Source organism: Phocoena sinus, chromosome 15, assembly GCF_008692025.1.
Source record: "Phocoena sinus isolate mPhoSin1 chromosome 15, mPhoSin1.pri, whole genome shotgun sequence".
Classification (NCBI taxonomy): Eukaryota; Metazoa; Chordata; class Mammalia; order Artiodactyla; family Phocoenidae; genus Phocoena; species Phocoena sinus.
In genome coordinates this window covers 15,048,659-15,067,746 of record NC_045777.1, presented here as the reverse complement: position 1 = coordinate 15,067,746, position 19,088 = coordinate 15,048,659, and the positions used below count along the sequence as shown (strand labels likewise).

Sequence of the window (19,088 nt, the reverse complement as noted above, 5' to 3'; positions counted from 1 at the left end):
AGGACCCTGTAGGGGCTCTTGGGCATGGAAGCGTCTCTGTGTCCCCCGTTCCTTGTTTGTAGGGGGCAGACTCCAGCCTCCATGACCTTCCCTGAGACCCAAAGGGCAGGTTCAAACAGTTGCTAATCAGGGAAGGGAGGGGATGCAGAGACAAGGGAGGAGCAGCCCAGAAACAGTAGCGCAGGACTTCCCTGGTGGCGCAGTGGTTAAGAATCCGCCTGCCAATGCAGGGGACACGGGTTCGAGCCCTGGTTCGGAAAGATCCCACGTGCCTCGAAGCAACTAAACCTGTGCGCCACAATTACTGAGCCTGCGCTCTAGAGCCCGCGAGGCACAACTACTGAGCCCGAGTGCCACAACTACTGAAGCCTTCTCTCCTAGAGCCTGTGCTCCGCAACGAAGAGTAGCCCCCGTTCACCGCAACTAGAGAAAGCCCGCGCACAGCAATGAAGACCCAGCGCAGCCAAGAATAAATAGATAGATAGATAAATAAAATTTAAAACAGAAAACAAAAAAACCTGAAAAATATTGGTTGGCTAAAAAGTTCGTTCGGGTTTTCTGTAATCGGACATAATAACCCGAATGAACTTTTTGGCCAATCCAATAAATCCTGGGTCCCTCCTTTCCTCCATGGAGTAATTTCTACAAAACTAATCAACAGGTACTTGTGGAGTGTTTACTTTGTACACATCACTTTTCTTGGCTCGAGGTAGAAATGTGTAAGGCAAGATCCCGACTTACAAGGGCCCACAAAATATGACCATGAAAAGGTAGAAGCAGGCAGGCCCAGAATATCTCTGTGTAGTCCATATGGAGATGTCAGGGGGTTTTATAGGATGGAGAGGTAAGCTAAGACTGGGCTGCTCAGTAGAGCTGAACTTTAATGATTGCAAACTGATTAAGAATATGGGTCCTAGAGTCACACTTTGATTCAAACACCAGCTTCGCTCCTTGCCAGTTTGCTATTTGGGGCCAGTAATTTATCTTCCTGACTTTCAACTTCCTCATTTGTAAGATACAGATATTAATAGAATCTTCCTCTTTAGGCTGTTGGAAATATTAAATGAGATCATGTATGTAAAGCACGTAACTTGGTTCCTGGCGTATCATAAGTGTTCCATAAGTGGCAATTATGAGAATTTTAATAGAAGGTATTATGTATTGAAAGCTTTTCAAATGCATGTCCTCTTTGACCTAGAGGTTCCACTTCTTATCATCTATCCTCACTAAACAGTCAGAAATGCTCACACTGATTTACTTGCAACATTACTTATTATATTGAGAAACCATAATCTCAACATTTAATCAGAGAAGACTTGCTTAAATAAATTATGATCCAGCAATACCCAGTAAGCTCTACCCCTTTTAGAATTATGTTGCAGAATACTTAATGATATAGGAAAATCTTCAGCCAATATTGTTAACTGGTAAAAGCAGGTTATAAATCTGTATTAATGTATGCTCCTAAGTTGTTCACTTCCATTATTCCCAGCAAGTTTTTTAAAGACTTGAGGAGCTTGTTCATTTGGAAGATTTTCCTCCAGCATATATGGATTAAGAAATTTAATGAGCTCTCAACACTATGTCAACAGTGGTATTTCCAGTGCTTTGTAGCTTATCTGGCACCAAATGGCCTTCTGGTAGTTTCCTCTTTCTGGTAGTTTCTGTTTATCTTTTCGCCTAAGCAACTTTTATAACACAACATTTCTCAGAATCCAGATTTGGTGATGTAAGACCTCTTGGGTATTTGTACTCATAGGGACCAGGCACTATGAGCTTTCAGCTTTCACCTGTGAACAAATATCAGGGAAGAAGGAGGGAGAGGAAGGGGACCCAAGAACCGAGCCTTTAAGCAGTCACTGCTGTGTGAGTCCGGCCAAGCTCCTCCCTGGGGCAGTCAGACTGCTAAGGTGGCCCAGTGATCCCCACTTCCTAGGATTCGTGTCCTTGTGTAGTCCCTTCTTTGAGTGTGGACTGGACGTAGTGACTTGTCTCTAATGAGCAGTGATGTAACGAAAAGCGATGGGGTGTCACTTCCAAGATTAAGGTACAAAAGACTGTGACTTCTATCTTGCCAGCACTCGTCCTGGTTCTTCCCACTGCTTGCTCTGATGAAGCCCCTTGTCATGTGGTGAGCTGCCCCCTGGAGAGGCCCACTTGTCAAGGAACTGAAGGTGGCCCCTGGCCAATAGCCTTCGAGGAACTAAATCCTGCCAACAACCATGTGAGTGAGTTTGGAAGTGGATCCTTCCCCAGTTGAACCTCAGATGACAATGCAGCTTCAGCCGGTTGACAACACCTAGATTGCATCCTTGTAAAAGACCTTGATTTTGGTTACTTTTCTACCTATATCCTCTTGTGTTTCTATGAGTTTCTTTAAGATGACTGTTTTGAAATCTTTGGCAGGCAGATTGTAGATCTCCATTTCCTTGGAGCCGGTTACTGGAGCTTTATTAGTTCTTTCGGTCGTGCCGTGTTTCTCTGATTCTCTGTGATTCGTGTGGCCCTGTGTCGGTGTCTGTGCGTTTGAAGGAGCAAACTCCTCTTCCAGTCTTGAAAGACTGTTTTTGGCATGTAAGAACTTTCTACAACTTCCCCAGCCTACTAGGACTACCACCAGAATCACAGTTGTGCTGGATTGGAACCGGTTTTGAGGCTGTTGCTGGGTCTGCCATGGGGTCTGTGATTGACATGCTTGTTATCAGGGGCTCAGGTGGGCATGGATTCCGTCTGGTCCCTGGGTGGGTGGGACTGCCTCTACTACCTTGCTCAGTAGGGAGGTGCTGGGACAGGGGTCTGCTTCAGGGTCCAAGGTCAGGTCCTCAGTCAGTGAGCCTATCACCAGGTGCGAGATAGGTGTGGCTCCCACCAGGTCCCTGGGAGGGCCGCTGCCTGGTCACAGGATGAGTCACTGGGTGGGCGAGACCTGGCCCTGGACGGTGGCCAAGAGGGACTGGAACGAAGCCCCAGGGCTATTTCAGTTTCAACAGCCAAGATTGAGGTTTGTAGCCCTGGTTCCACAGGCACGGATGAGTGTGTCTCCTGCCAGGTCCCTGGCTGGGCTGGGCTGCTCCCTGACCGTGGCTGGAAGGGCTGGGGCCAAGTCTAGAGCCCTTTCTGTATCTCCCAAGGTACAGATGTGTCTCCCGCCAGGTCCCTGTGCCGGCAAGACTGCTCAAAATCTGTGGCTGGAAGGGGCAGGAACTCAGTCTAAGGCCTTTCAGGATCTCCCGGGGCACAGATGGGAGTGCCTTCTGCTGGGTCCCTGTGCCAGTGGGACTGTCTGGGGCCTGTGGGTGGGATGAGCTAGACCCCGTTTCAGGGCACTTTCAGAATCTACAGTTTGAGCTAGTTTGGTGGGCTTACGTCCAGGGGCTCCTAGGCAGCGGCTGAGAGGGGCTGGAGGCTGTTCACAAGCCATTTCAGCACTCACTGACTTCTCTATGCCTGTTAACCTGATGCCTGGGGGAGCATGACATATGGTCATGCGTATGGGTCCCTTGGCACATGGTGCTGGGGAGAGGACCAAACTAAACGGGGCTGTAGCCAAGTCCTCAGGGGTATGGAGCTGTTTCTGGGTCTATAGTTGGGACCATGATAGGTGAGTCAACCACCTGGGTGCGGGCCTGCCTTCTCAAATGGTTCTCCCGGGTCTTGGACTGCACTGGACTTCACAGTCTCCTAGCTGGATCTCAAAGCTGCCACAAAGGCATCTTTGCCCATGGATGGATGCCAAATAATTAGGCAGAGGGACATCTTATTCAGCCACCTTTCTGATGTCACTTAGGATGTTATTTTTCAAAGGTGTTTAAAAACCATGCTTACGTTTAACCTTGTGTTATTTTACAATGATGAAAAATTGGAAGCACACATTCAACAACAGATGATTGGCTAAGTAAATTACAGTGCTTTGTAAATAGTCTAGAATATTATACAGCCATTAACAATGACACTGAAGAATATTCACTGATCTGGGAAAATGTTTAAATGTTTATAATAAAATGCTACATAAAAATCCTGATAGAAAATATTACGCAATTTACACACACACACACACACACAGAGAGGGAGGGAGAAAGTAAATGAAGGCATATGCAGAGGAATGTTATTTTGAGATGATAATTGAATCTTATCCCTATGGATAAAATTTAATTGAATTTTTACCCGCAAAGGTCTACTTCCTTGTTCAATGTGGGCCCTTCCAATACCATGCCCCAAGTTTTCAAATTCACCCTCCCTCCTCCAAAACCTTTATCCTCCGATTCGCTAGCCAGTAATTCATACTAAGTGTGAATGACTCTTAACTCTTAATTCCCCCAGTATATTTGTATGTATGTACATATTTTAAAAATAAAGTCTCGGGGCTTCCCTGGTGGCGCAGTGGTTGAGAATCTGCCTGCTAATGCAGGGGACACGGGTTCGAGCCCTGGTCTGGGAAGATCCCACATACCATGGAGCAACTAGCCCCGTGAGCCATAATTACTGAACCTGCGCGTCTGGAGCCTGTGCTCTGCAACAAGAGAGGCCGCGATAGTGAGAGGCCCGCGCACCGCGATGAGGAGTGGCCCCCACTTGCCGCAACTGGAGAAAGCCTCGCACAGAAACGAAGAGCCAACACAGCCATAAATAAATAAATAAATAAATAAATAAATAATTAAAAAATAAATAAATAAATAAAGTCTCGAGATTTTAAACACGTTGGTGATATTTGTAGAATTTCGGGCACAGAGATGGGTGATTTAAAGAACAAGGCAGGGAGAATAAATTTGAAGTGGAGGAATGCATCTCTTGTTCACAAAAATAACTTCTATTGCCCTAGAGCAACTCTGACTCCAGGGAGGGCTGTGTTCTTACTAGAAAATCAGATGTTCTTGCAGGCTTTCTCACATGCTTCTTTCCTCAAAAAGTTGTTGCCATTGCCATTACAACCTCCATAATAAAAAACCTCACATTCGTAAGTTCTCCAGTTGTAAAATCAGCACAGGATCCAGCCTCGACAAAGGCCATTCTCCAAACGAAGTTTGCATACATTTGCAGAGACAGCTTTGCCTAGAGACAAAGTGGTTTGAGAGAGGCCCCATCACCTTCCGCTTGTTAGTCCCATATGCTAGGGGGCTGGGATGGCCCTGACCACAAATGCGAGGCTGTCCATAATATTAGCTGAGCTGTGTATTTCTTCCCATCCAGCCCACCTGGCCCACCCAGCCAGGGCCTTCTCCATCTGCACAGAAGTTGAGATCTTCACTCCTGGGAGTAACCTGATGTGGTGAAAACCCGAGACTTGAGACTCCAATTCAAGTGGATACAAATCCTAGCCCTGCCACATACTACTGTGTGATGTTGTATCAACTTAACTTCTCCAAATTCCCGTCTTTTCATATGCAAAATTAGGGAGCTGAACTCTACCATCTCTGAGCACAATTCCAGATCTGATTGTCTAGGATTTGATGAGTAAGGTCTCTCAGGCTTCCACCCCCCACAACCTCCCCACCCCCCCCACCCCCCCACCCCCGTCTCACTGTCATTCTGGAGTAGATATCCGATAGTGAGAGGAGAACTGACTTCAATCTGAGAGCAGGGGTGAAACGACTCCATCATTTTCTAGCTGTGTGAGCCTGGACAAGTCACCTATATCTTTGGCACTCAGTTTCCTTCACTGTAAATGGGCAAGTCATATGCACATTTTAGGCTTACTGAAGGGTGAGAGGTAACCAATGAAAAGCCTGATAAATAGAAAAGCATCAATAAACAGGAGCTGCTCTCAATCACTCTTTCCCTTCCTTCACCGAGAAGACTGAGAACAGGGATCTCATCATACTCTTTTCCACAGTCTACATACCTAACACAGGCCTGGCTCTGAGTTCTCGGTAAATATTTGTTAATGGGGAAAAAAATGCCATGAGATTCTCTGAGGCAGGATTACAAGTTTCTTGAACTCTCCTTTTATGTTCCTGTTATGTGAATAGCTTTATCCTTGCAATTACTCTTCAAAGTAGATATTAGGACTTCCAACTTTACATGAAGACACTAAGGTCAGAGAAGTGAAATGCCTTTCCTAATGTCATGCTAGAAGGTGTTGGGTCAAGACTTTCTTTGTGCTGCTGGGCCCCTGGCCCTATTCCCAGGCTATTTTTGGAGCTCCCATGTTCCATACCAACCTTGTACATTAAGATTCTGATCGAAGCTCTTGGCAGAGGTGAAGAGAAGGAGAAGTGAGGGAGAGACCCAGAGCTGCATGGTGCCACCCAGTGGCCCGGCCTGGGGTTGGCATTTTAGGGAGAAATGGGACCAAGGAGGAGGAGCCTGATCCCACATCCAGCTCTTTCATCCCTAACTTCTGCTGTTCATGAGGCTGACCCACCCTTGGAACAGAAGGTCCATCCAAAGCACAGCTCTGTCTTTCTCCTTTGGCCTTATCTGATCTGAATTTATCAAAGGCCACTTTACTACACTTCATGGTGTGAGCCCCTTAAACAATAATAAAACAGCAGCTACCATTTGTTGAGTGCCTCTACCTTTCCAAGCACCATTTAAAATACTCTTCATTCATTACCTCACTTGAATCCACACAGGATCCCTGCAAGGCTTAGAGCCCCCATTTTGTAAGTGAGGAGAGTTTAAGCTACCTTGACCATTATCACATGGATAGTGAATTTTAGAACCAGGACTGGGACCCTTGTCTGTTCAGCTCCAATAAACTTGTATCACTCATTCATTCAACAAACACTTACCGAGTTCCCACAGCATGCCAGGCATAGTCTTAGATGCCCGGCATCTGGGGGCTCCCAAAGAATTGTGGGAACAACACACACATTACTGTGTAGAAGGAGGACCCAACTTTTTTGGTTTAGAGAATCATTCTGTCTAGAGAATCACCCCAATCACCAGGGTCCAGCACATTCCCCACCGACCTGCTTTCTCAGATCCTCCAGATATCTGATCTTTTGGAAGACAAAGCCAGTATGCTTTGGTGGGATTTTAGCGAGCCTCAGATTCAAAGTCTGAGGTTGTACTTTTGAGTCCAGGTGTTCCTGATGTGGGCAAGTCATTTAACCTCTCTGAGCCTCAGTTTCCTCATCTATAAATTGAGGTTAATTATGCTGGTTTAGCATATTTCCCAGAGCTGGTGCACGTGTTCAATGAATAAACAAATGCTTCATGCATTGGAAATATGCAACAGGCATATGCCACTTGCAGGGGGGGGTGTGTGTGCGTGTGCGTGTGCGTGTGTGGCATGATGCCTTTCTGGAAACAGGAGTGTTAAGTGGACCAGCACCACATTTGGTCTCTACACAAATGTGTTACCCATCTTTGCACGTTAGTGGTAGCTCTTCCTTCTTTTTAAATTCCCTGCAGCCACGATCCTCATTCCTTGGCCACTGCTTCTCCCAACTACAGTTCACACAATGGTTGGTCAACCCTCTCATCACCTGCAGATTTTCACCTTATTTCCTTGAAGGCTCCTCCGAAGCCTGCATTTCCAGATCCCTGTGGGTACATCTCCTTTTGCACTTTGGTGGGTCTACCAGCATTATTCCTGGTATTCTTTCCTTAGCTCTCTTAGGAGGTCAGATCAGTTCATCAGAAACCAGAATAAGCAGAAGGAGGCTCCCAGGAAGCACGGGCTGACATTTGCCATTCAGGCGGAAGAAAGGCAGGATTGCCTATGGGTGCCCTTGGCTGAGAGCTTTGCTACAGTGCTCCCTCTTCTAGAGTGAGAACTGGCCTTTTAATACGTAATTCAGAAAAGCAGTTTTCGGGAATTCCCTGGTGGTCCAGTGGTTAGGACCCTGTGCTTTCACTGCCATGGGCCCGGGTTCGATCCCTGGTCAGGAACACAAGCAGCACGGCCCGACCAAAAACAAAAACAAAAATCAGAAAAGCAGTTTTCATCTGGGTGGGAGCAATTCTGGCCCCCTAGGGACAGTGTCTAGAGACATTTTTGAGTGACACAACTTAGGAGTGCGGGGACACCTACTGGTAGAGGCCAGGGATGTTGTTAAACATTCTGCAATGCACAGGACATCCTCACCAGAAAGAATTATCTGCCCTCAAATGTCAACAGTGCCAAGGTTAGGAAACCCTGCATAAGAGTTATGAATATAGGCCGGGAGCGCGGGCCTGGTGGTGCCGCCGCTGGCTCTGACCTACGCCGCCGCGCCGCGCCGCCCGCTGCCTACTGCCGGCAGTGCGCGCAGGGCCTGGAGGCTGCGGGCGCCGGGGGCTACCAGTGCAGCGTGCGCGCCAGGAGCCTGTACACCGGGGCCGAGCGGCCGGCGCACATGGGCGTCCCCCGTCCCCCGCACTGGACGAGGCCGTCTCGGGCCACCCGAGAGGCCCCACATCGCCCCTGAGCGCCCTCAACCTCGCCGCCCGCCAGGAGGGCGCAGTCGCCGCCGCCGGCCATCACCACCAGCATCACGGCCACCACCACCCGCAGGCGCCGCCGCCCCCGCCGGCTCCCCAGCCCCAGCCGGCGCCGCGGCCTAGGCGGCATCCTGGTATCTGAATCACAGCGGGGACCTGAACCACCTCTCCGGCCAGACGTTCGCAGCCCAGCAGCAGACTTTCCCTAACGTCAGGGAGATGTTCAACTCCCACCGGCTGGGGATTGAGAACTCGACGCTCGGGGAACCCCAGGTGAGCAGCAACGCGAGCTGTCCGCTGCCCTGCAGATCTACGCCTTCTCTCTACCGCCACGCAGCTCCATATTCCTATGACTGCACGAAATAGTCAGCTGCCCCGGCCCTCCTCTGCCCTGGCCCGCTCCGGCTTCGCCTAGCAGACGCGACCCTCTCAAACAGGTTGCAGAGACGCAAAAAGAACCCAAACTTGCCCACCGCTTCTTCCGCAGACCCGGGAGCAGAGAGATCGCGCGCGCCAGCCTCAGCCCTCCGCGAAGCTGCAAGTGACTTTAATTCGCCGCCCCGTTTCTGAGATCCCAAGAGGCCCCAGTACTGGGACGCGGCCCAACGAAATGAATAATGATTTTAAAATCCCCCTCCCCTTCCAGGATGGCTGTGCTCACTGCTCCACTCGGGGTTTCAAAAATTATAACTTATGGACCAAATCCCGTAGCGACCCAGTAATGACTCTCTGTAGAGACCCCCATAGACCTCTGGGGGTCTCTATAGATTATGTATGTGCTGTGTGTAATTTTAAATTTCTCTAACCGTGCTGTACAAATGTGTGGATTTGTAATCAGGCTATTTTTTTTGTTGTTTTTCAGAGCCATTAATACAATATTTAAAGTTGAGTTCACTGGATCATTTCTCATCTTGCCCGACCATTTCTAACTGCCAAAGTGAAAATTCAAGAAACCCATGTGGGGTTTCCCCCCTGTACAATTATGAGATATAATTCTTTTCCCAGCTGTAGGTCTTTTACAAAACAAGAAAATAATTTATTTTTTGTTGTTGTTGGCGGATAAAGAAGTCAAGTATCTGATACTTTTTATTTACAAAGTGTGATGGTGTTGTATAGTAGATTCCTCCCCCAGCATTCCTAAAAGAAAAAAAAAAAACCCACTAAAAATTTAACTTGACCTGTGTTTGTCTTATGTGGTCTTAATTGTTGTACTTGCCTTAAAATAAACCCATGTTGTTTTTCTGCCCCCCACAAAAAAAAGAGTTATGAATATAAACACTTTTTAATTATAAAAATATTTCCAACGTTGGCAGCATGATACGAACTCCGCAAAGTGAGAGCAGTGCTTAATGAGGTGTGCCTGCACTTACTCGGCTGAACAAGCCTTGTGCGAGGCACTGGCCTTTCCCAAGCAGGCACTCTGTACCAGGTTGCCCTGGGAGATCTCTGGCTGTGACTCAGTAACTTGGCCCTTCCTCAGGTGATCTGGGCATCATGCTTACCGTAATTCCAGAAGATGGAGGGCTAGTGTAAGATTTATTAAAAACACATTAGAGAAGCTAGCAGGAAGCTCTTGCTAGTTATCTAGTACTTATACTCATCAAAGGAGTCTTACTAATCAACTTCAATTTAAAAAAAATTAATTGATTACTTCTGATGACATAGTAAATGCTTATATTAACTTCCTATCATTTCATTGATCTCTACAACTATTTTGAATAAATATTTGGTAGTATCTGTCTCTAATATAAAAAAGGAGTCTTATGAACTCTGCGCCAACTGTGTGTATGTGTGTGTGTATGTGCGTGTGTAAATAATTAATTAAATTACTTTTGACTGAGACCTGATGATTTTGGGTAGTGTAGGGACAGGGGAAGTAAATAAGGGTGGAATTTTGAAAAAGTAAAGTCTCCCCATTCAGATTATAACCTCCATATTATGTTTATCTTTTCTAGAAGGTGCAAGGAAACTAACATCACTTGAGTACCAGCTACATGTCAGGGAATTTTCTGCCTTGACTCATTACATTCTTACGAAAAGTCCTTGGGATAGATATTGTTATCATCCCAACATAATAAACAAAACAGAAACGGGGACTTAGAGAGAAGACTCGCTTATATGTATAACAAATACGTTTACCAAAAACACACATATACCAGGAGAGTTTATTTCTATTTTCACCTTATTTATGTTCAAAATAAATGACCAGAGGGGGAAAACAAGCTTGATCACTTTTAAGAGCAGAGTCAATTTATGTCTTCAGAAAGACAAGTGGAATTTTTAGCAGAGGATAATTTTTAGTATTTTTTTTGCCAAAGAGCTTGAATATAAATAGGGTCTTCAGAGAAGGGGAGAAAATATCTCTAGAACTCAGGAATATCAGAATTGATAAATATGCAGGTAAAGATAAAAGTGTGGGGGGCTTCCCTGGTGGCTCAGTGGTTGAGAATCCACCTGCCAATGCAGGGGACACGGGTTTGAGCCCTGGTCCGGGAAGATCCCACATGCCATGGAGCAACTAAGCCCGAGCGCCACAACTACAGAGCCTGTGCTCTAGAGTCCGTGAGCCACAACTACTGAGCCCACATGCCACAACTACTGAAGCCTGCGCGCCTAGAGCCCGTGCTCCATAACGAGAAAAGCCACCGCAATGAGAAGCCCACGCGCAGTAACGAAGACCCAACACAGCCAAAAGTAAATTAAAAAAAAAAAAGTGTGTATGCGCTCTTCTCTTAATTTCTTTAAAAAGGATAAGATTGTTTAAGGCGATAGTTATTAACACTGTATTGTTAGGTTTAAAACATACATAAATGTAAGATATATTGCAAAAGCACAAAAGATGGGAGCAGGAAATGGAGCTATACTGGTACAAAATTGCTATATTTTACCGGAATTAGGTCAATAGATACACATCCAATTCTATCTCCCACCCTAAGCCAAGGATCTCTAAGATCTCTCTGCCACCCCAAACACAACTCTATGAGTTCCTTTCTTCCTCTGCCAGACTCCATTTCCAGAAAGAATAAAGCCCAGAAGTGAACAGGCATTGAGTTCATGGAGAATTGATGGTCTCTCTGGGGTATGAAAAGTGATGGAGGGGAGTGTCCTCTCTGAGGGGCAGAGATCCTTGGCAGGGTAGTGGTAGAATGATACAGTATAATGGTTTAACAAAGGCTTGGGTCAGAGAAACGCAAGTTAAATCCCAGTCTGGCCAATTATGAACTAAATAAACTTGGGCATGTCTCATAACTTCCCTGGGTCATGGTTTCCTCATCTGTGAAAAAGGCAAAACAATAAAATCTGAGCCATAGAGTTTTTGTGAAGATCACACAAGATGATTTATGTAATGTGCACAGCATACTGCCTGGTATGTAAGAGATGTTTCATAAACAGAAAAGATTAGTATCAGAACAAACAGTGCAAAATGCAGGCCTTGCTTCGTGATGTCAACTACTCGGATGCAAACCTCATAGGGTTACAGCTCCCAGCAAAAGCGTCACCCTGGAGCTGTGGCAATTTCTTATGTCTCATGGAGAATTTCAGCTCATGTTTCCCACAGCATGTTTTAAGTATCAGGGTTGGACCTGGACTTTCCCAGACAAGTTTTCCCCAGTTTTCTTTCTCCAGCCTCTCTAGGGACTCAAATATTCCCACAAGGTCTTTTGTCATTGATGGCCCCCTCCTGCACAGTTCCCCTCCTGGGGCTACGTCCTCACTCCCTGGGGCAGGATGTGGTCCAGGGTGAGTTCTGCAACACAGAACAGCATGAGGAGGCAGGGTCACGGCCCAAGGGGGAGCACAGGACACTCAGATCTGAGCTTTTGCCAGGTAACAGTGTCTGCCAGCCGCTGGGTCGACAGCGCCCTAGGCAAGGAGTCAAACTGAGCCCTTCACACTGTGTGGCCTTGGTCAGCTCACTCTACATCTCTGAGACCATCAGCTTCCTCACGGGAAAGAAGAAGAGGACATCCATACCTCGGGTTTTGTGAGGATTACATGAGGTCACGTGGAATGGAAGAACTTGGTCATTGCAAAGATTCTACAAAAGTTAGAAGTTGCCAGCGACTCACTCTTCCTGGGTTCCAGATTTTTCCTCTTTAAAAAAAGGGGGATTATCTTTATTATTTTACCAATGTTACAAGAAAGGTGAGCAAAATGGACTCTTCTGTAACTCTGCCACCAAAAGGAAGCTACTCTTCATATCTTGGTAGAATTTGTTTCAGAGTGGGGAGAAATTAGGAGCTTAGGGTCTTCTAACAGTCCTTCTGAAGTCACCAGAGTTTCCAAGATAGAACCCGTGGTATTTCAGCTTAGAAACCCTGTACAAAGGAGTTCAAAAAAGAGTAGCAAGCAGAGGCCAGTAGAGGTGTTGAAGTGCATGAGGACCACTTTCACCCTTGCTCAGGCCCTGATCAGCCCACCATACTAACTTCCTCTGCACCTTATAATAATTAACTGCCCAGGTCACACACTGGCCAGCAATCAACGCATCAGCATTGTGACCTAATCCAGGGCCTGTGCAGCATTCACTGTGAGATCTGTTAGATCCACGTGTCGCAGTGTTTGCTCTCCCCAATCCTGCAGCCTGTCCTCTGCAGAATGGTTCCCCTCAACTCACCATTCCTGCTCTGGAGACCCTGGTGTTGGCTGGGAAGACCAGGTGAGGTAGGAGATGGCAGTGCCAATGAGGGCCTGAAAAAAATACTCATCTTATGCCCAGCAAGTGCAGCATTGAGCTTCCTGTGGCGGCCGGGCATGGAGGACAGAATAGCTCAAGCAGATCTGATCACAGTCTTCCGGGAAACTTGGGCTCTGGTGGGAGTAGTCAAGGGCTTCCAACTTTGTCAGTGAGAACTAACATTTTTAGCCAAGTGGTGCTTCATCTCATGGGGTCCTCACAGCAAACATAATACCCAGTTTACAGACAAGGGAACCGCGAATCATAGAGTTAAAGTAATATGCTCAGCGCTAGCCAAGTGGTCAGCGGTGGAGCTGGATTACAAACCCAAGGCTTGGGATGCCTTAGTCCCAAAGGATTGTTTCCTTGGGTGGCTTAGTTCACTTCTGCTGAGTAGATTCTCACACTTCCTGTTTCCACTGATGCTTTTCCTCCTGCTTTCAACTCGGGCCTCATGACTCCTCATTCCCTTTCACGCTTAGAAACCTGCCTCACTAAACTTGGTCTTTCTCCAAGGCCCCAGGCACTCTCTCCCTCTGTCCTCTAACTCAAGCTCTTATCTCTGCCTGGAATGTTTTTCTCCCACTTTTCAACAAACTCCCACTCATGCTTCAAGTTTCATATTAAATAAAAATCTCCATGGAAGCTTCACCAATTCACCCCAGACAGAATGGTTCTCCTTTTCTTTTCACAGAACCTTTATCTTGGCCCTACTTTAAACTTTATCACATTATACTGTAACTGTTTAACTTAGTATTTTCTCAACCTAGAGTATGAGTCCCATAAAAGTAGGAACTGTGTCTGACTCCTTTGCCACGGTACCCTAAAACCAAAAACCATGCCTGGCATATAGTGAGGACATCATTCTGACTTTTCAAATGGGCTGAGAAGCAGGCTGGCAAGGTGTAGCCTAATCCGAACACTTCATGAATTTTTCCCGCAAAGAAAATCTTCACTGGCTAGTCCAGAAGCCCTCAGATACCAGCTGTCTACTTCCATTTTGTCTGCTGGACTCAGGTGTTTTACAAATTATTTTTCTTAAAGGCGAATTTATATTTGATTTGGAAAATAGAATAGGAGGGAAAACAAACAAAAAAGAAGAGTGGGAATATCCCATTCAGAGGGAGGACTAGGAATAGACTAAGGGCTATAGGGCTATAGGGGTCCTGGCTGCTCTGGGACTCAGTCCGGCTCTGCCCTTGCTGACCTGGAGATGCTGAGTATTTCCAAGTCCTCAAGGCTCCAACCTCTTCATCTGTAAATGGAGCTGAATAATACCTACCCCAGGTGTGTCATGAGACAAAATGAGATGGCACAGGCAAAGCACATACCACAGTGCCTGGCACAGAGTCTAAGGAAAATGTTACTATTATTATTTGTGTCTTCCCAAACCTTCGTTTATCCAAAATTCTTGTTTTATAAAGGAATCAACATGTACATTCCACCTTAAACTCTATGTTTCTAAACTTTTCCTCTAGGTTCCATATAAATTAGCTCCCAAAGAAGACAAGTATCGTGTCTCCGATCTCCGAAATATCTTCTCAGATGGAACAAGGCATATTTGTGGAAAGTACTCCATCCCTGAAAGATCGTGCGATTAAATCAAATGATAAAAGCTCAGCTAATTTAACAATGATCTCGATTTCTCTACTAAACCTCCAGCAGCTATGGAAGATGTTGCTTGCCTCTGCAAGTCCCATGTAAATTTACCAACTTGGAAATTTGTGGTCACCTACTCCCATGATTCCACTTTGCCCCAGTCACACCCCCTCCAAATGAAGTTTTCCCAAGATAAATGTATCACCATTCCATGTCCCACACCTTTCTTCTAATCTGACACCCTTCTAATCTGGCTGATCCCTGGTAACCCCTGGCCCAGAGCTGGAAACATTGTTCAGAAAACTCTACAGCCTCCTTTATCACCATGGGTTGACCAGATGTGGTTCAAGTTGATCTAATGAGCCAGGCCTCTCACATTAAGGTTGGCCCACTCAAACTACAGCTGTCACTCTCTTAATCATCTAATCTTGATCTGTTACCACAGGCACTGGCCACAGGAGTCTGTTTAAGTGTAAATTTATATTAATTACAATTCAATAAAATAAAATATTCTATCAACTCCTCAGTCTCACTAATCACATTGCAAGTGTTTGATAATCTCATGTGACTTGTGGCTAATATATTAAACAATGCAGACATAGAACATTTCCATCACTGCAGAAAAAGTTCTATTGGAAGGCATTGCTTTGAGCTTTATAAAGCTGATGTGTAAATAATAATTGCTAATTAAAAATCATGACATCAGATGAATGGATGAAGAAGATGTGGCACATATATACAATGGAATATTACTCAGCCATAGAAAGAAATGAAAGTGAGTTATTTGTGTCGAGGTGGATGAACCTAGAGACTGTCATACAGAGTGAGATAAGTCAGAAAGAGAAAAACAAATACCGTATGCTAACACATATATATGGAACCTAAAAAAAAAAATGGTTCTGAAGAACCTAGGGGCAGGACAGGAATAAAGACGCAGACATAGAGAATGGACTTGAGGACACAGGGAGGGGGAAGCGTGAGCTGGGACAAAGTGAGAGAGCGGCACGGACATATCTACACTACCAAACGTAAAATAGATAGCTAGTGGGAAGCAGCCGCATAGCACAGGGAGATCAGCTCGGTGCTTTGTGTCCACCTAGAGGGGTGGGGTAGGGAGGGTGGGAGGGAGATGCAAGAGGGAGGAGATATGGGGATGTATGTATATGTATAGCTGATTCACTTTGTTATACAGCAGAAACTAACATTATTGGAGCAATTATACTCCAACAAAGATGTTAAAAAAAATCATGATGTCAGAATTTTACAAGGGTTGAATATTATAGAAGTTTTATTTACATTTAGTGTATTGGTATTTAGTTCCAATTATTCATAAAGGAATAAAATTCGAAGATGTGTATTAATTGTTGAAGCATGTATTTGAACTTTTTACTCAGGGCATAAATAAGAGTGTGATATGAAAAGAGCCTGAGGCAGGAACAGGTAGTGAAGGGACTTGGGAAATGGAGCTCTCCTATTTCATAGGCACCCACAATATGGATTTCCAACTGAAGGAACTGGAGATGATACAGGAATGGACCCATGTTTTTGGAGGATTAAGCGGGTGTTGGACTGGAGGACCCACAGGCATCACACCAGGTGAAGATCATTACTAAAAGATGTGCTGATGAAATAATGATGTGGTCAAAGATGTTCATCAATATTACTTATGGATATAAAATATTTGAATCAGATTTAATACTCAAAAGGAGGAGACTACTTATGTAACTTATAGTAGACCAATGGTGCGAAATGAATGTATTTATGATAGGCTATGGAGTGGGACTTCTTCTGTTGTCTCATAGATTTTAGCTGAGATTTCACAGCTAAAGACAATCATCGATGTTTCAAACTCATTCTATGAAGCCAGCCTCACCCTGATACCAAAATTTGACAAAGATAAAGAAACTTATAGGTTATTTTAAAAAAGAAAGAAAGAAAATCACAGGCCAATATTACTGAAGAACATAGATGCAAAAAATCCTCAACAAAATATTAGCAAACAGAATTCAACAATACATTAAAACAATCGTGTATCATAATCAGATGAGATTTATCCCAGGGATGCAAAGGTGGTTCAATATCCACATCAGGTACTTCCCTGGTGGCACAGTGGTTAAGAATCCGCCTGCCAGTGCAGGGGACATGGGCTCAATCCCTGGTCCAGGAAGATCCCACATGCCACAGAGCAACTAAGCCCATGGGCCACAACTACTGAGCCTGCGCTCTAGAGCCCGTGAGCCACAACTATTGAGCCCGCGTGCCACAACTACTGAAACCCGCGCGCCTAGAGCCTGTGCTCCACAACTAGAGAAGCCACCACAGTGAGAAACCCACGCACCACAACAAAGAGTAGCTCCCGCTCGCCACAACTAGAGAAAGCCCGTGTGCCACAACAAAGACCCAACGTAGCCAAAAAAAAAAGAGTAAAGGGAATGTGGGGTGGGGAAGGGACAGAGTGGGAAATTAGGGTTAGTCAATGCAAATTATTATATAGAGAATGGATATACAACAAGGCCCTACTGTATAGCACAGGGAACTATATTCAATATCCTGTGATAAACCATAATGGGAAAGAATACAAATAAGAATGTACATACATATATATATGTATAACTGAATCATTTTGCTGTACAGCAGAAATTAACGCAACATTGTAAATCAGCTATACTTCAATTAAAAAAAAAAAAAAGAGTAAAGGGAATGTGGTGAAGCCAAAGGAGGGGTCAGAGGCTTAGCCCTGGTTGGAATCTGGGACTCTTCTAATGGGAATTTTACTATGTCCTTTTGTATCCTGTCAGCACATCCTGATTGGAACAAAATTCCCCCTTTAATTCAACCAGAACTAAGTGAGTATCTGCCTGTGAACAAAGAATTACTTCAGTCAAAGATCCTGCACGGGAGGTTGACTACTGTACAGGATGCTATATATAAAGGTATGGAATGACTCTGAAGATTTTGAAGAAGGTGTATTGATTCAAGATAGAAATAAGTATAGTAGTGTATCAGTAGGGCTGAGTTGCTTAAGAAACCTTTAATGCAGTAACCAGTAAGGGAACCTGTCCTAGAAGGTGGATGCCCAAGAAAGGAGTTGATTGCTGAAACTTTTCATTAGACAAATCCGGAGAATCTTTTGGTGCAGTGGTGGAGAGAGCTGTTTAACCTGAAGTCAGCAAGTAGTATTAGACTCATAAATAAAATGAATAAACAAAATCTCTTGCATCTGCAAAGGAGCAGAAAGTAGTCAGAGTGAGACTGGAAGGAAATTCTGTTAGGAGTTTATGAATTGGATCCCTTCCCAATTAGCCTTGTGACTCAGGCTGGGACGTTTCCAAATGAGAATTGATGGAAAAAGGTCAGAAGCCGTGGGCCACAGTCCTCAGGGAGAAATACATAAGGTGTGTACAGTAATGGGTACTGTAAGACTCATGAGATAAGTAAGATCCTTAGAGCATGACTAGGAGAGTTAGATATTCACAATAAATCAAGGAGCTTTTTCTGAAGCTTAAATGCTAAAAACTCCCTGGGTCCACAGGGGCCTGCTTGGAATTCCCTCATTCACCGTAGTCATGTAATATATGGTGGCCACAAGGGATGAATTACTTGGGTAAACAGTAAATTAAGGATATAAGGATGAACGCCTGTGTTTGGATATCCTGGAAGTTACAAGGACAGCAACACAACTCAGGCAGCCTTCATAGGAAGATATATGAAGAGAGACATGGAATTTTAATCATTGATTCTTCCAAAATTTTGCAAACAGTTGGCACTAGATGTCCCAATAGCATCGAGTGCATGACTCATGTCAAGTGCATCGCTCATGGAAGTCCCTCCCCCCATCCATCTTACCTTTTGGCTTCGTCATTCATAGCTCTTATAACCTAGCAGCTGAGAGCTGGGACTGCAGACAATCAGCTTCTTCCTGAAGAAACCATAAGTGTGGATTTCAAATACTGTGACAACACAACAAGAAGAGTATATCTCATGGGCTGAGAGTGTAATTTGCTTTCTCATAAAATTTACTTGTGCTTTTGGGCCACGTCATAACTGGTCTAATGTAGACTCCTTCCTTATTTAAATAGACTTCTAATGGGTTTACTAGGTACTCCAAGCTTTTCTCAAGCATCCTTCTTTTAAAAGTTTTATCCAGACAAAGCAGGGAGTTAATGACCCTCACTGTTTTCCACCCCATAACATTTTCACCCAGTGTCTTAGACCTCACACACTGAAATGGCACATTTCATCTTCTCTCCCTGAAGACCTGCAGTTCTGAACATTCACTCCCATGCTTGCACATGAGCGTACAGGAACTTCGGGAACCCAATATTTAAATAATGGTGCCATCAGGTAGCCCTTCTTCTGAACACATATTCCTTCATCATAGCCTAGGGCCTCTCCCACCCAGCCCTGACACTATTCAGCCTTGTCCTAATAAGGACAATGGAGC

General features: G+C 45.1%; 1 protein-coding gene and 1 long non-coding RNA gene across 5 annotated transcripts in view; one reads left to right on the top strand and one right to left on the bottom strand.

Annotated features, from left to right (window-relative positions):
• The window catches only part of WFDC3 (WAP four-disulfide core domain 3), a 50,790-nt gene that overhangs the window by 3,699 nt on the left and 28,003 nt on the right, over window positions 1-19,088 (bottom strand). For 2 of the 4 annotated variants that reach the window (XR_004345963.1, XR_004345964.1), the window contains 2 exons: window positions 18,491-18,563; window positions 4,678-5,049 (listed from right to left, as the gene is read on the bottom strand). Coding sequence is in view for 1 of the 4 variants with exons in the window: in XM_032606812.1 (XP_032462703.1) it covers window positions 4,976-5,049 (74 nt within the window). In the remaining 3 variants the exon portion in view is untranslated. Of the gene's footprint in view, window positions 1-4,677; window positions 5,050-18,490; window positions 18,564-19,088 lie in introns of those variants that run through there. The other 2 variants (XR_004345965.1, XM_032606812.1) reach the window with 2 other exon arrangements.
• LOC116740837 lies at window positions 5,539-9,539 on the top strand. Its single transcript, XR_004345966.1, has 2 exons — window positions 5,539-8,640; window positions 8,855-9,539. It is a non-coding gene; the product is annotated as an uncharacterized LOC116740837 (long non-coding RNA).